This window comes from Protopterus annectens, chromosome 13.part0 (genome assembly GCF_019279795.1).
Source record: "Protopterus annectens isolate FY-2018-M chromosome 13.part0, PAN1.0, whole genome shotgun sequence".
Taxonomy (NCBI): domain Eukaryota; kingdom Metazoa; phylum Chordata; order Ceratodontiformes; family Protopteridae; genus Protopterus; species Protopterus annectens.
In genome coordinates, this window is record NC_056747.1 from 1,148,356,762 (window position 1) to 1,148,374,344 (window position 17,583).

Sequence of the window (17,583 nt, forward strand, 5' to 3'; positions counted from 1 at the left end):
CGTGCTGCATGAGCTCAAAAATGAATTAACCCCTCACCTTAATACCATGTTTAACCACAGCCTCACCTCAGGCTATGTGCCCACAGAGTGGCACATGGCAACAGTCATCCCACTCCACAAAGGAGGTGCAACCACTGACCCCGGGAATTACCGTTCCATCAGCCTGACGAGTCTCGTTTGCAAGGCCATGGAGCGCATCATCATGGAGCTCATAAACAACGACACTGAGAATCTACAAACCTTGAAGCCCTCCCAGTTTGGGTTCGTGAAGGGAAGGTCATGTCTCCTAAATCTGGTTGACTTCTTCGAAATGGTCACTAAAGCAGTAGATGAGGGAAAGGTGGTTCACAAAGCATACCTTGACCTTGCAAAGGCCTTCAATACCATTTCCTACTCGGGAATTATAGACAAACTCACCAACCTAAATAATAAACCCCTACGTTACCAGATGGGTTGCAAACTGGCTCACAGATAGAACCCATTCAGTGAATATAGGAAACGCTAGATCAGACTCCAAACCTATGACTAGTGGTGTACCACAGGGCTCAGTCTTTGTACCCCTCCTGTTCGGTATCTATTTCTCTGAGGTGCAAGCAAACACGGAGGGACTATGGCTAACAAAGTTCGCAGATGACTGCAAACTGGGTGCCATAATCGAGACTCCTACTGATGTATACATCCTTCAAAAGGGTCTTACAGATACAGATACATGGTGCCAAAACCATGGCCTCAAATTAAATGCCAAAAAGTGCATTGTTATCCCCTTTGGGAAAAACCAAGTACCTATGAACTACAACATCGGTGGCAGCCCACTTATCACAGAGACTGTGATAAGAGACCTAGAAACTCAGATAGATAGTAACCTCTCCTTCGACAACCACATCGCTAAAGTGGTTAGAAAATCCTTCTACATGGCCCACCTTATCACAAAGGGGTTTGCATCTAGGAATAAGGAAGTTATTGTCCCCCTTTACTCATCATTCATTAGACCCATTATTGAATATAATGCCCCATTTGGGATGTACCTAAGAAGACATCTGCAACAACTGGAGAGGCCTCAAAAGTATCTCACAAAGAGGATAATGAGCCTTAAACAGATGCCATATGCCATGAGGCTAAAAAACGCAGACTGTACTTGGTCACGTACCGGCTACTCAAAGGTGATCTCTGCCTGACATACAAGGCTATGTCAAACCCCAAATTGCTAGAAATACTCCACCTAAGGAAAACCCAATCCGCCAGAGCTACACGCTCAAGGGACATAAACCTGACATCATCAATAAACAGGACGTGTTGGAGGGACAGATTCTTGTCCCAGATACTCCCCTTGCTCTGGAATAGGGTCCCCATATATGTGAGGCAGAGCTCCTCGTTGGCACTGTTCAAGAGAAATCTTGATGATTGGATGGGAAACAGGAAATTCACCCCGGGAATCACTTCTGTGACCCTGCTCAACAGGGGCGCAGGAAACTAAACCACTTGGGAGGGAAGCAATAGCACAACATTTTTGGCTAGGCTTAATTATGCCCTAGGTCCAATAGCCTAGTACCTACCTATGAACCTATGAACCTATAAAAGCTCACAGCTGAATGAATAAAATGCTGTTGGTATATGTCTTTAGCTTAAGATTGCACTGAGAGATTATATGTTATTTACAAAATATTATAAACATTAATATTTAGCTTGCTGTTGTGATGTATAAATTCAGATGTAATACATAGAATCTAATGAATACTACCGGTGTAAAGATTAATTTGTGTTGAACAGTGTGCTTTAGTAACACCTATGATTCTAGTGATCTAAACATTTGTTTGATCTTTGAGGCTATAATCTGGTATTTTTTTTTTTCAAAAGGCCTAGGATGAAACCATTGGAAGTTTGAATAAAAGCTTTCAGGGTACCACGGAAGGCACAGCTGCAGCTGCCTAGCACCTGATACCATTCCCTAATCTAGTGCCCCTCAAAAAAAAAAAATAAAAAGGTCTGTGATCTAGCTAGCACTCCTAAAACTCAAAAAACTATCATATTTCGGTGTTTCACCCCTCAATACAGCCAAGGAGCAAAACAAGGGACTTCTGCTTTTAAAACTGTAGCAAACCCCTTGCTACATTTGTAGTAAGGGGCTTGCTACCACACGTAAAGCACCAAAGTGCTTCAGTGCTGCAGAAAAGCAATATCAAAATGATTTTCTGCGCTGGTATTCAGAAATGCTGGTACAGAAATGACCATCCATACTGCAGCTGCACAAATGATAATCAGCATACCTTTCATCCAGGCAGGTGCCCGCTTTACCATACCCTAGCTATGCTCCCAACTGGGAATGAGTCAGTAATGTAGTTCTCAACAATGACATGTCTAAGTTAATGCAGTGCTTTTTTCCAAGGCCTGGCTGCTGAGGATATTAATGCCTTTGCTTACTGAAGAATTATACAGATCATATTTCAATATGATCTAATTATGACTCTATAGCCATTTTGCTATAAAATCCACATTAGTCATATAAAATTTGTGAACTAGTGTTTCTAGAACTACATTACCTGAGTCTTCTAGCATCAAAGTATTGCTGTTACTTTGATACTATCAAAACTTTTCAAAATAATAAGGGATCAAAATGCAAACATTGATGGAGCATAATGGATACACATATTTAAATCTAAAGAACAAGAATAGTCCTATTAAGATAAGATACTTATGCTAAAATATATTAAATATATTACATCCTATTTGTTCTGGAAAATATACACTTTGAATATCTACAAGTGACATTCTATACTCTATAAAATAGTAAAAATATGCAAACATAGTAATAACTGTTCCTATTGGATATGTAAGTAGAATTTAAAAGATAATTAATTAGTATTGTATCTTTGCAAAATGTTCAGCAGTTGAAGGTTATTGGAAAGAAATCCAATCTTTCTCTCGAGCTTTGTGGACAAGAACGTCCTGTATTATATAATATTCCAATCCAGTCACATTATATGGTAGTAATACCCAGCAAGATTATCTTCTTTTGTGGTGCATGCTAGCTGTTACAGTGAGGGTAACAAAAAAATGATGAAAGACAAAAAGCCAATGTTCTCAGACTATTTCTTTAATCTGTAATGTTTCAGATAAAGAAACAGAAGTACTAAGATGTTAAAACAATTATCAGAATACAGATATTAAATTCTGGCCAAAGTTAATGTCCTTATTAGATAATTTGGTGCAGTGGTTAGCATTGCCACCTCACAGCAAGAGGTTCTCTGGTTCGATCCTCGGCGGGGTGCCTTCTGTGCATAGTCTGCATGTCCTCTCTGTGGTTGCTTGGGTTTCCTCCCACATCCCAAAGACATGCTGTAGGTAGATTGGACACTCTAAATTGGCCCTAGATGTGAGTGCATGCATGCTTGTGCCTTCTGTGGAAGGTTGGGCACTGGATTGGCAACTCGACACCGTAAGACTCCACTGCCAATCATGAGCGGACAGGTGATCCGCTGTGGTGACCCCTAACCGGGAAAAGCCGAAAAAAGAAGAAAAAGATCAGAAAACTTTTCAAAGTGATGCTGCTCAAAATGATTCGTAACTTAAGTTATTAATTACAATGGGATTTGTATATAAAAGTTATTTAATTAAATTTTAAATCTTAATATTTATAAAAGTAAGGAGAACACTTTGTGAGTACTACATATTGTTGTTAGTTGGGTATTAAGTTTTCTTATCCAAAAAAAAGTACATGTAAAACTGTATATGTTTGATTAGTCCATTATAAATTTCCAAAACTGAATTTATGGATAAAATTCATTTTAAGTTTTATAAATACTGTTTATGGTCAGTAATCTAAAATGAACCCTTTTTACATCTGTTCTTCTGAATTAGCATTTAAATTGCATTTTATTTCTTTCTTATGTAGTTTCATTGTCATATCAAACTATTTTATTTCCATAACATTTTTAGACTTTTTGTTTTGCTTCGTTATAATTGTTATTCATTTTTTGTCTTATAGTATTTAATTTTATTAATGATTACAGGTGCAGGCTTGAAAAATACATTTGTATTTTTCTGAATATAATGCTGTATGAAACATATAGTTCATTTAGTCTACTCAGACTATAATGTAGTTATCACTGCCACCAACCACTTCTTATCAGCTACTCTAAGACCCTTAACAAAGGGTGTCCAATCCTACTGTGTCAGGTTACTATTAATCCAAATGGTAGTGTTTTTATTTATTTATTTATTTTACATTTGTTTACCGGGATAGTCCGACTGGGTACATGTCATTTTCAGCAGAGGCCTGGGGAGAAAAGCTCCAAATAGACAAACTTACATATATACACAAGAAGTTAGATGACATTAGAAAATATAAACAAAGTGATTATGTACAATGGTTTAGTAGTGTTTCCTAGCAGGGACTCACAATTCTCATCGACAGACACAATTAAAAGCAAGAGACGTCAGATTGGATATAGAGCTTGGTGACGTAGTTGCAAGTTATGATATTTACAGATTATGCTTTCAGTTTATAACTTAACACAATGTAGTGTTGACCAAGACTTGCAAGGCTATTTAAGAGTGGCCTGCACAGTGTCACAAAATACATATGCAAGTACCCTAAGAGCTTATGTATGTCTCACAAATAGCCACAAATATAGGTTTAAATATATTTAATAATACATAATAAAAGAACAAGGCAATACTCAGAAAACACAGTTACTTCAGAGTTCAGAATCACAGGAAATATTTTAAAACAACATTGCAGAACAGTCTCAAATAAATACAGAAAACATCTAAACAAATCTTTACTATAGTCCTATCTGTATTTAAAAGAGATACTGTGCCTTAAATAACTTACTTACAGAGCAAGTGCAGATGTTGATGATAAGTGGATGTTCTTGCTAGGTCCAAGACAAAATACAAAATGCACAGTCCCTTGCTGAGAGAGTTCTTAAATCAGTATCAAATATTACTGCTGGTTTAGCTTGGATGACATCCCTCTTTGTCACCTGACATCAGTTCCCAGGCTAAACAGAAACTTAACATCTCTGTGTTAAAATACATATCTCTCAGATGTGCAGCAGCTAGGATGTCATAAAGCAATAAAACTCTTTTTACATTTTAAATCTAGTAACTACTTCTCTCCAAGTCAATAGAAAAAACTTCTAGCTCTAGACATCCTTTCTCCTTGTTGCATTGAAACTAACTTTTATAGCACAATCGTAAAGCACTTAATTTCAACATATTTTCTTAAAGTTTTGTAAGTTTATATATGTTCTAGCATGAAATGGGGGGTTACATTCTTGACGCTTAGTAACATACAGTTCTGTATAAATCATATCAATATTCACAAATGACATAAAATTATTTAAAAGATTCCAGAAGCTGGGCTGGCAGTGTCACACCCCCCATGAAAACTCAAGCTAATTTTTCAAGTGACCCTTGAGAAATGTTGCTTGAGAGGGTTGAGCCTATCTGTGAATACCTTACCCCATTCCCTGTCTTGAGAGCCCATCTGCATTGGCATTGGTAACCCCACTGCAGTTCTGCACTGGCATATCATATGCTTGCAACCCTAGGCTGCACCTTAGTAACTTGGCAATTTGCTGTCTGGCTCAATGTAGCTATGTTAAGGGATTGTGGTCTGTAACTACAGTGAATTTCCTTCCGTACAGATAAGGCTGAAGTTTCTGCAGTGCCCATACAATGGCTAGGCATTCCTTTTCTACAGCTGCATAGCATTCCTTCCTGGGTTGGAGCCTAAGACTGAGATATACCACTGGGTGCTCCTCTCCCTCTGAGGATACCTGGCTAAGTACAGCCTTCACACCATGGCTTGAAGCATCCACCTGCACAACACATTCTTTGCTGTAATCTGGACTGGTTAACACAGGGGGTCCTCCCAATACTCCTTTAAACTTCTGGAATGCCTGCTCATATGCTAGGGTTCACACTACCTTATCTGTCTTGTTTTTTTCTTGTCAGGTCTGTGAGGGGAACGTAATTGGGGGCAAACTTTCAGTAGTACCCTGCTGTCCATAAGAATGCCCTCACCTGCTTTTTGGTAACAGGGGCAGGCTATGCCTGAATGGCATCCACTTTGGCAGGTTCTGGTCTTATCTTACCACTCCCCACTCCATGTCCCAGGTAGGAGACCTCTGCCATACCCACCTGACATTTGCTGGGCTTAATGCTCAACCCTGTCCTCTGCAGTCTGCCCAGCATCTCCCTGACATGCTGAAGGTGCTCTTGCCAGGAATGGCTATAGATGGCAATATGATCTAGGTAGGCAAGGGCAAAACCTCCTGCTGCTGCTAAGATATGATCTACCAGCCTCAGGAAATTCACTGGGGCATTACTCATCCCAAAAGGCATCTTCGTGAACTCATGCAAGCCAAAAAGAGTCACAAAGGCTGACCTCTCTCTAGCACTGAGAGTCAAGGGCACCTGCCAGTAACCCTTGGTAAGATCAATAGTGGTAAGATACTTAGCCCCATCCAGCTACTCTAGGGCCTCATCTGTCCTAGGCATGGGGTAAGCATCTGACTCTGTGGGACTATTTAATTTTCTATAGTCCACACAGAACTGGGTGCTGCCATTCTTCTTTGGTACCAGCACCACTGGGGAGGTCCAGGGACTGCTGGACTCCTGAATTATCCGTAGTTCCAACATTTCCTGTATCTCCTCCCTCAGAGTCTGTTTGACTCTCTCAGGCACCTTATAAGGGGCCTGCTTAATAGGCCTTTTGGGTCCTGTATTCACATGGTACTGCACCAGGTGAGTGCACCCTGGTTTCCCAGTGAACATGCCCCCAAACTCCTGTCACACTGCTCGGACTTCTCAAACCTCAGTAGGAGATAGCTGCAGGGGTATTGCTACCCCTTCCACTGAGGTGTCATTCCAAGCCTCACTGAGGAAATCAGTCAGCAGATCCCCCTCAGACTCCTCCTGCAAACCACTGCAAATAGTCAGCACAAGGGTCTCCCTATCATGGTATGGTTTCATCATGTTAAGATGGTACAGTTTGTGCCCATGCCTCCTGCCTAGAAGTTCTATCATGTAGTTAACATCACTGACCTTCTTTACCACCTTGCAGGATCCCTACCAAGCTGCCTGCATCTTGTTGTGTCAGACAGGAATGAGAACCATTACCTGCTGCCCTACAGCGTACTCTCTAGCTCAAGCATTCCATTCCAGTCATACCAGACCTTTTTCTGCTGTTGGGTGTCTGCCAGGTTCTCCTGCGCCACACCCATGCGTTCCCTGAACCTTGTCATGAGATTTAGGACATATGCCACAACAGACTCCATGTGGGTTTCAAATTCACCCTCCCACTCATCTCAAATCAAATCTAAAGGTCCCCTCACCTTATGCCCATACAGCAACTCAAAGGGTAAAAAACCTGTGGATTCCTGGGACACCTCTCTGTAAGCAAACAACAGATGGGGCAAATATTTGTCCCAGTCTCTCTTTAACTGGTCTGCAAATGCCAGTAGCATGGACTTGATTGTGGAGTTTAACCTGTCAACAAGACAATTAGTCTGGGGATGGCAGGGGGGGGGGTCTTTAGGTGCTTCACCCCACAGTGCTTCCACAGACAAGCCAGCAGGTCTGACTGACATCAAAATGGCACCTCTTTCAGTCAGTATTTCTTTTGGGAAACCTACCCTGCTGAAAATCTCTAACAAAGCGTTTACCACCTTTTCTGCCTCAATGGAGAACAGAGCCACCGATTCAGGGTATCTGGTACTTTACTTAACTGTAAACTGCTTTTTCATACTGAGAGTTGTATTTTCTGTCTGTTTGAGAGTGCTCTACCCGAGCTTTTCTGTGCATTTTTGATTTTTTGAGGTTTCTGTGTTCTACAGCTAGGAACTGTAATAGTCTGCATTACTATAATTGCCTGTTTACAGTTAAACGCATTCTCTAGAGTCTGCTTGCTCCTTGATCTGTTTAAAACTTTCATTTAGTGGCTACAGCTAGGAGCTGTAATAGTTCATTTAGTGGCTACAGCTAGGAGCTGTAATAGTTTCCCAGCCACCCTCCCTAGTGTTGTGGTGTTCTTATACTTGGAGGCTTTGCAGTTGCCTGCCCATACTGTATATTTATGATCTGTGACACTCCTCCCAGTCTAGTGTCATTAGTTCATTCAATCTAATAGAGAACATTTGTGAAGGCCAACCCACTCAGATTCTTAACGTTGAATTAACTTCTGTTCCAGCTTTCTCCATTTCCACTTTTACTGAAAAAAAAAAATAAAAATTTTAAGCTTGCTTCCCCCCTTTCCTGTGGCAGGTCTTGTCCAGATACGGATTTGCTGTGTCCAGGACTGTTTGTGAGCTCCTGAGCCCACACCACCCCCACTTAACTAGGGTTAAACTATTCCTGGCACCATAAAGTCTGTTCTTCAAATTTTCTCTTGCAACTAGCCAGCTTTTTAGTTTTAGCACTCAAATTTGTTTCTTTGAGCTCATCCCTTGTTCAGAACTCATTGTAAGCACTAAATAAGTTACAAATTACTACAGCACTAAATTTTCCTCACTTGTCTAGAGGAAAACAGTTTTTAGTACTTAATAAATAAGCACCTATTCATTGCTGTCTAAAGGTCAGCTCCCGGTGTTTTCTCCTGTCTACCTGATGAATCTGGGCATCTTGGGACAATGCAGCAATTGCCTCATGTACACAGACAACCCTCTCCTCCTACCACCCAACACTACGACCTGTGAGAGATGCACTTATATAGCCAAACTGGAAGCAAAGCTCTCTTCAACGAAGACTGGACTAGACAGTCAAGAGGAGAAGGTAAACACTTACACCGCACCACACTCATCACATAGTCTCTCAAATCCTACACCACCAAAACACACTCACAGAAGCACAAAACACACACCTACATTCACGGAGGCTTTCAGTAAAAATCTGCCCAAACAACAGAGACCTCCAAAGCAGAAATGCAAGCAATCTCCACCCCCAACACAACTCAAATGACACATAGCCCACATACTCAGTGTGCCACTCAACTACAGCCCATAAGGCATAACGTACGTCATAGGTGACTATATAGTCAGGCACACTGATGTTCCACTCACCAGGCTAAACAAGGAAAAAGTTACTTTCAGCTGCCTTTCAGGTACCAGGATCTGCCACAAAGCACACACTCAGGTCACTCCACAATAAGTACAAATATGACTCTGTCATTGCCCATGTTGGTGTGAATGACCTGAGACATACCTCCCTGGACTACATGAAAAGAGACATGGAGGAGGTCTCTGATCTTGTAGCCCAGGCCGGTATGACCCTAGCCCTGAGTAACATCCTGCCATCACCCAGAATGATACCACAGTACAAGGACAAAATGATTGACTTTAACAATTTTCTAAGCTTCTGGTGTCATTCTAAGGGAGTCCAGTATCTGTCTGCCTGGGATGACATGATCGACAGACCACGCTTCTTTGCCAGAGATGGCCTGCACCTGTCACCCTTGGGATTCCGGATACTGGCAAAGGCTCTTGCCACCCCTATAGTGCCTTTTTTAGGCAAGGTTCAAATGACAAATTCAACACCATAAACAGGTACAAGCAAGCAAAATCTGAGGGTAATTCTACTCGATGTTAGAAGTCTAAACCTCAAAATGCACTCACTCGAGGCACACCTTAAAATGGAGAACATTGACATCTGTGCAGTGACAGAGACCTTGTTCAAAGCTCCAGAGTGCACCCCTGCATTACCAGGCAATAATCCATACCACACCTTTCGGCCACCAAACCCGGACCGAAACACTAAAGGTGGAGGCGTGTCCATATTCATTAAGGATATCCACACCTCCAAGCTAGTTGCTCAGCATAATCCATCCGAGATTATCCAAGTTCAACTAACTCTAGGCAAACCCGCAATCCAGATTGTAGCTTGCTACAGACACCCCACCATGCCCCAGGATTCCCACTCCTCTTTTCTTGATACACTGGAAAATATTAAGGTACAACCCAACACTCTAATAATGGGTGATTTCAACTACCCTACCATTAACTGAGAAAACTACTCATGTACCAACTCTTTTTTTCAACGTTTTCTGGAAATCATCAATTCCAACGCCTTGGATCAACTTATCCACAACCCCACCAGGGGCAGCAGTATCCTAGACCTGGTCATCACCAACATGGGTGACCGGTGTTCCACACCAGAGGTCAGCGCCTTCTTGGTCAGATCCGACCACAAGCTAATCACCCTAGACATCCACATCCCGCTCCCACCCCCCCCCACCCCCCATTAAGAAAACAACCATAAAAAATTTCTCCAAAGCCAACTTCACACATCTTAAGACAGAAGTGGCAAACTTCACGACACCCATGCAGATAGACAATAGAGGTACGACTGCTGAATCCTACACAAATGCACTTTATAAGCACTTACACGAGTGCATGGATCGTGCTATCCCTAACAGAACCAAGATGCTATCCTCCAAAAAAAGGAAGCCAATCTGATGGTCTTCTGCCATAAACAATCCCTACAACAGAAGAAAGAAACTGTTGCAAAAAAGAGTAAAATCCCACAACTGGAGGAACTCCCTGGTCAGCCTCAGTAAGAAGCTGAGATCCCTCATAAAATCCTCCAAAGCTAGTTATGAAAACAAAATCACCACTGTTTCTAAAGACAACCACAAAGCATTCTATAACTATGTCAAGAATCTCAATGGCAACATTCAGATCTGCTCTGAGTTACAGCACAATGACACTAAATATGCAGAACCAACTGATATTGCCAACATCCTGGCAGATAGGTTCAGTGCTAATTTTACCCACCTTTCACCCCCTAGAGGGCCCATCTCTATACCAGAAGAATGCAAAGTTCCTGTAATCCCGGCTGCACAGGTAAAAAACACACTCTCCAAAGCCAAGAACACAGCATCCATGGGACCTGACAATATCCCAGGCTGTGTTCTACATGAACTACAGAATGAACTGGCACCCTACCTAAGTACCATGATCAATCATAGCATCACCTCAGGCTTTGTGCCCACTGAATGGTGCACCGCGATGGTTATCCCACTCCACAAAGGGGGAGCCACGACAGTGCCTGGGAACTACCGCCCCATTAGCCTGACAAACCTGTTCTGCAAGTCCATGGAACGTATCATCATGGAACTCATAAACAAAGACATTGGTAATCTCCAAACTCTGGGCCCTACCCAGTTCTGATTTGTAAAAGGCAGATAATGTCTCCTAAACCTGATTGACTTCTTTGAAGCAGTCACCAAAACCATAGATGAGAGTAAGGTGGTTCACACAGCTTATCTAGATCTCACCAAGGCTTTCGACACCATCCCCCACACTGGAAGTATAGATAAGCTCACTAAACTAGGTATAAATCCCTATGTCACAAGATGGGTTGCCAACTGGCTCATGGACAGAACCCACACTCTGAAAGTAGCAGACTCCAAATCCGACTTCAGACCAGTGACAAGTGGAGTACCACAGGGTTCAGTCCTGGTACCTCTCCTGTTTGGTATCTACGTCTCTGAAGTACAGGCTAACACAGAAGGTCTTTGGCTAGCAAAGTTTGCAGATGACTGCAAACTAGGAGCCATAATCGAAACTCCTAACAATGTGGACATCCTACAAAAGGGCCTCACTGAGACAGATGCCTGGTGTCAAAGCCATGGCCTGAAGCTCAATGCCAGAAAATGCATTATCTCCCCCTTCGGTAAAAACTCTGTACCCATGAACTACCCCATAGCTGGTAGTCTACTTAACACCAAAAATGTGATAAGATACCTTGGGACACAGGTGGACAGTAGTCTCTCCTTTGATAATCACATCACCACAGTGGGCAGGAAATCCTTCTATGTGGCACACCTCATCATAAAAGGTTTCTCATCCAGAAAAAAAGAGGTCATTGTTCCCCTCTACTCATCACTCATTAGACCCATTGTAGAGTATAACTCCCCTTTTGGTATGTACCTCACAAGACATCTACAACAACTGGAAAGGCCACAGAAATACCTCACAAAGAAGATTACTGGCCTCAAACAGATGCCCTACACAGACCGTCTCAAAAAACTCCAGCTTTACTCCATCGCATATCGCCTACTCAGAGGCGATCTCTGCCTAACATACAAAGCTATGTCAAACCCAGAGCTGTTGGACATGCTCCACTTAAATAAATCCCAATCCGTCGAAGCTACACGCTCTAGGGACCTAAACCTTGTCACCACAATAAACAGAACATGCTGGAGGGATAGATTCCTGTCCCAGAGACTTCCCATACTCTGGAACAGACTACCTATCTATGTCAAACAGAGCTCCTCATTAGCACACTTCAAGAAAAATCTTGATGATTGGATGGGAAATAGGAAATTCACCCCAGGGATCACTTCTGTGGTTCTGCTCGACAGGGGCACAGGAAAATAATTTTTTTGGGTGGTGAAAGCCAAGGTACATTTTTGGCTAGGCTTATATAGGCGCTAGGGCCAATAGCCTAGTACCTACCTATGAACCTATGAACCTATGACATCACTCTTTGTCACCTGACTTCAGTTCCCAGGCTAAACAGAAACTTAACATCTCTGTGTTAAAAATACATATGTCTCAGATGTGCAGCTGTTAGGAAGTCATAAAGCAATAAAACATGTTTTACATTTAAACCTATTAACTGCTTCTCTCCAAGACAATAGAAAAAAACTTCTAGGTCTAGACAACCTGTCTCCTTGCTGTATTGAAAGTAATTTTTATAGCATAATCGTAAAGCACTTAATTTCAACTTATTTTCTTGAAGTTTTGTAAGTTAATCTTCTATGCTCCAGCAGGGTGTGCTGTGGTTACATTCTTGAAGCTCAGTACATAACATACTGTTCTGTGTAAATCATATTAAAATTCACAAATGACATAGAATTATTTACAAAATTCCAGATAGCTGGGATGGCAGTGTCATACAGTACCAACTACATTAGCTAGATCTCTATTTCCTAAAAAAAATCCACCTATTATTTTTAATCATATAATTTACATCATTATCATCAATTGTCAACTGGAGCAATGGCACTTTGCAAGTTGGCTCCTAGTAAAACGTAGAATTCTCTAACCAAAGGATTATCATGAACCAAATACAGTTGAGTGCTAGTATTGTCTTTTGACTGTTGGGTCTGACCAGATAATTGCCCAGAAAATAAGGACATGGAAATTTTTAATACCCTCTGTCAATAAACAAGTTAATCAGTTCATCTTATCTGTTCCATCTATCTTTGTATTCTAACGTGTTGTTTAAAATCCACTCAATACCTTGTGTGTAAGCACTAGGATACATAATGAGCAGTCTGCAACCTTTTTCCACTTTCATAAACCTTAAATCGGACCATTTTCTTAACTCCATAAGTGAATTTCTCTCAAGTTTAGTAAGATTATAAAATCTATGAACTGTCTACACCCTATTTTAGGAAAAAGAACATACCAAGGGGACAAGTGATCAGATTGTCTAGACTAACTACTGATCATTCAGCATTTGTGGAAGAGATAGATGAATGGATTACATTTTTTATTGACAAAGGATATAAAAAGAACTTGCTACATGTAGAAGCAAAAGAAATCATTACTACAAGGGAAGAATTTTTCCTCCCATTTTAGTTGCAGGTATTCCTAAAAAAATCTCAAGACAACCATACTAATAAGTTTTGAAATAGTTTTATTTTGAACATGACAGTTGATGATAAAGATATAAAGCATGTGACTACAAATAACTGGAGGACTTTTTAGGAAATAGTGATCTAGCTGATGTAGTTAGTAGTGTTCCTTTTATTTGCAATAAATCTACTTCTAAAAAAATTAAGGATAGTTAACAACATTAGCATCAGGATGGATTTGAGCATGAACGTATGTGTGTAATATATGTAAAAAACAACACTACATTCAGTGCACAGTGTGGACCAGGTCTTTTGTTTTATATATTTATTCATTTGTTGACTGGACTATCCCACTGGGCTCAATTTAATAATTTTCAGGCTCAGCCTCGGGTATACAACAAAAGGTACAAAATACAAATGTATATGTGCATGCAGTCATGTAACAATTTATAGAGGTAATTGCATAACAGTTTGTACAAAGAATCACAAAACAATTTGTACAAACTACAAAGGTAATCGAGGACATAAAGTATTTCTTGCAGAATTAGTCTTGGCCATTGATATTGCTAATTAACCGTTTGAGTTGCAATGAATGACAGCAGTTAAAGTAAAGGAAATAAAAGAAGCTGGAAGAAGAAGAAGGAGGGAGAGAGAGATAGTGTGGGAGAAAAGGTGAAAGGTTTTGGAAAGAGAAATCAGAGCAGTAGCACAGGAGATATTAGGAAATGCTAGTGTTGGTGGTGTGTAGAATTAGGTGATAGGCCTAATATGGAAGCATTTGCATTGTGCCTAATTGATAAGAAAAGGTTTTTGCTTTTTTTATAAATTGCTGAATCATGAGAAGGACTTTATGTCTTCTGGAATGGATTCCCATATCTCTATATTTTTGGAGCAATTAGGAAGAATGCATGCCCTGTGTTTTTTAGGTTGATGAAGGAAATTTGGAAGTGGAGTGTGGAGCTGAATATTGATTGGAACTTGTATGATGAAGGAGTCTTTCTGGGATCTGTAGTGTGAAATAGGGGAAATGTTGATCAATAACAAATGTGAATAAAAGAAAGACTAACAGAAGGATAGTTATTTTAGGGAATGGGAAGCCGTTTTTAGCTTTGGAAGAGGGAAGACTCCTGTGTTCTCTTTTTGATAGTAAAAGAAAGGGCTCTGTATATCAATTCACTTAATGGTATGCAGAATAAATAATATATAATTAATAATATTTTTAGGAATAAATAATAGTTATATAAATAATAGCTGAGTAGAAATTTGACTTGGCATGGCATTTTCTTTTTTTTTTTTTTTTTTTTTTTTTGGTAGGACAGCAGGAGGATTTTTGAGAGGGTGATTTAAGTGCAAAGAGGTCCTAAGGTGTTTGAAAGGCTCAGAAAAGCAGTAAGATGATGAAATAACTGTATGATATGATTTTTGACTAAACATTTTTGGCTACACATTCGTTTGATTAAGAACGGCAATTTGATAGGATGGATATGGAGTCAGGAGATCTGGATTAACAAGAGTGTTTCTTTAAAAGGGTATTGTTTGTGGATTGAGTTAGGGTAGAGAGCATTATCGATTTAAGTGAAGATATCAGAGATGGCTCAGAAATTAGGGGATGAAGATCTGGTCATCACCCCTTCGAGTGGAAGCCAGTTCATGAGTGCATGTGCTGACTGCACAAAGAACTCTACTGAGTTCTGCACAGTTCCTATAAGTGATTTCCACACCCAGAACAGAGCTTTGCTGTCCATTATGACTGAAGAATGTAGCACTCAAAAGTGGAGTGAAAACTGTGCTTATCACTTATGGGAAGTGTACTTCTACATGTTAAGAATATACAGTCCCAGGAGATACAAAGAGATGCAGTAAGAAAGTCAGTAAAGACAGTGAAATGTACAAGGAAGACTAAATATCAGACTGTCCAACCAGTAAATATAGCACAATCTTCATAATTCTTTATAAATAATAATACAATACAAATAAACCACATTGCCATTCTTTGCATGCCTTTCAAGCTCCATCAGTTCCTCTGAGGCATTCATAAAAGCTGTCAGTTTAAACAGATAAATGCAAGTTCAGTAATAATATTATTATACAGAAGTATGCTCTTTATATATATTGCAGGAACAATTTAGTTTTTTTATATTTATTATAATGCATAGCACATCTGTTTGAAGGATTTGAATTTTGCAATGTTGTTACAAAAAAACTTCTTACTGAGAGATAAGTGAAACAGTGGGTTTTGTATGAAGAAAGCTATTTTATATTGAAATGGCAAAGTTATATGTGAGTAGTAGTGAATGCAAAAATTAACTATCAGATATTTTTATAGTGATGATAAACAGTAAAGTTTTCGGCAGAACTTTATGGAAAATGGAGATTAAGTTCTTGTAAGTTCTGTTTATCCCCTTAGAGGGTAATTCAGACAAGGCACCAGGGACTTTTAGCATGTTTATGTATTAAATAAAGTTATATTTTATCATATTTCCATAAGACAGCAAGAGTTTGTGTTATACAATATTTTGTATTAGATTAATTTGGTGACCAGATAATGAAATTCATATATATGGCGGCTAACTATTTCTTATTGATCTTTGCAGGATTTGCAGTTGAGACTGGATATAATATCCTGCAAAAGGACAAATTGACCATTGTGGCAGGTGCCCCACGCTATGTGCATAAAGGTGCCGTATTCCTCGGGTCATTAATTAATGCTCCATCTCTCCAGGTACAGCAGATCCTGATTGGACAACAAGTGGGTTCCTTCTTCGGAAGCTCTATTGCTCTTGCTGACCTCAACAATGATGGGTACGTGATTACTTTATGAAGCAGAAGCTGTGTGGGTGGACAGATACAGACCAATACCAGATGAGTAGTGTGTGGCTGAATAGATTTTGCTGAGATTTATCACTTTCAAGACATTGTGAAACCTTGAGCTGCAGGCATCTTTGCAGATGTCTATGTAAATTAGACTACAGTCTCTTCTTTATCCAGTATAGTAAATGATGTCAAATTTTCTTTCTTTCTTTCTTTCTTTCTTTCTTTCTTTCTTTCTTTCTTTCTTTCTTTCTTTCTTTTTGGCTGACCATATGCCTTTTATGTTTTGTAACCATATTCTATGTCTTCAATTCTCCTTATGTAATAATTTTGTTTTTGTATTAAGCAGCCCAGGCTGAGCCTGTAGTTGGCCTTTTTTGATTAATACTCTACCTCGGTAAACAATAAATAGATAAATGAATAAATAAATAGTAAATAAATAAAATAAAGTTGTTTGTCTTTTGGCTTTTTCCCAATAAGGGGTTGCCACAGCGGAAATCCGGTCCGCTAATGATTGGCAGTAGATTTTTTTATGAAACGCTGAGGTGCCAGCTTGATGCTCAACCTTCAATGAAGGCACGGCCATTTACGCACGCATGTCTTTCGAACGCTACCCAACCACAGGGAGGACATGCAGACTCCACACAGAAGGCACTCCCAAGCCAAGCCAAGAATCGAACGGGAGAACCTCTTGCTGTGAGGTAACAATGCTACCGCCGTACCACCACGGCTTCTTTATAGATGCTTAAATTCGGCGGGTCACAACGTCTGATCTGAGTTCGCGTTCCGAGCGGGGTCACTCTACCTCAGTAAACAATAAATAGATAAATTAATAAATAAATAGTAAATAAATAAAATAAAGTAAAATAACTTAATATATCATGACTTGATTTGCAAAGACAATAAAAACTTCTCGTAGAGGTTATTGGGGGTTGGCATAATAGTTAATGTGTCTATCTTGAAGACACAAGGTGCAGTGTTTGAGTCTTACCTTTGTGTTGGGAAGTTTGGCTAGGCATAAAATGGCCTACAAGGGCAGATACCCTAGTACTAATCTATAAATGGAGTTGGCATAATAGTAAAGGTGTTTACCTCACAGACACAGGGTACAAAGTTTGACTCTCACATCTGAGGGAAACTGACTAGGCTTAGCATGACCTGCAAGGGAGCTAGCGTAGTACTTACCT

General features: G+C 40.1%; 1 protein-coding gene across 2 annotated transcripts in view; it reads left to right on the forward strand.

Moving 5' to 3' along the window:
• ITGA3 (integrin subunit alpha 3) overlaps positions 1-17,583 on the forward strand; it is a 1,049,629-nt gene that overhangs the window by 481,848 nt on the left and 550,198 nt on the right. For both annotated transcript variants that reach the window (XM_044055141.1, XM_044055142.1), the window contains exon 6: positions 16,180-16,387. In XM_044055141.1, coding sequence (XP_043911076.1) covers positions 16,180-16,387 — 208 coding nt within the window. The remainder of the gene's footprint in view (positions 1-16,179; positions 16,388-17,583) is intronic.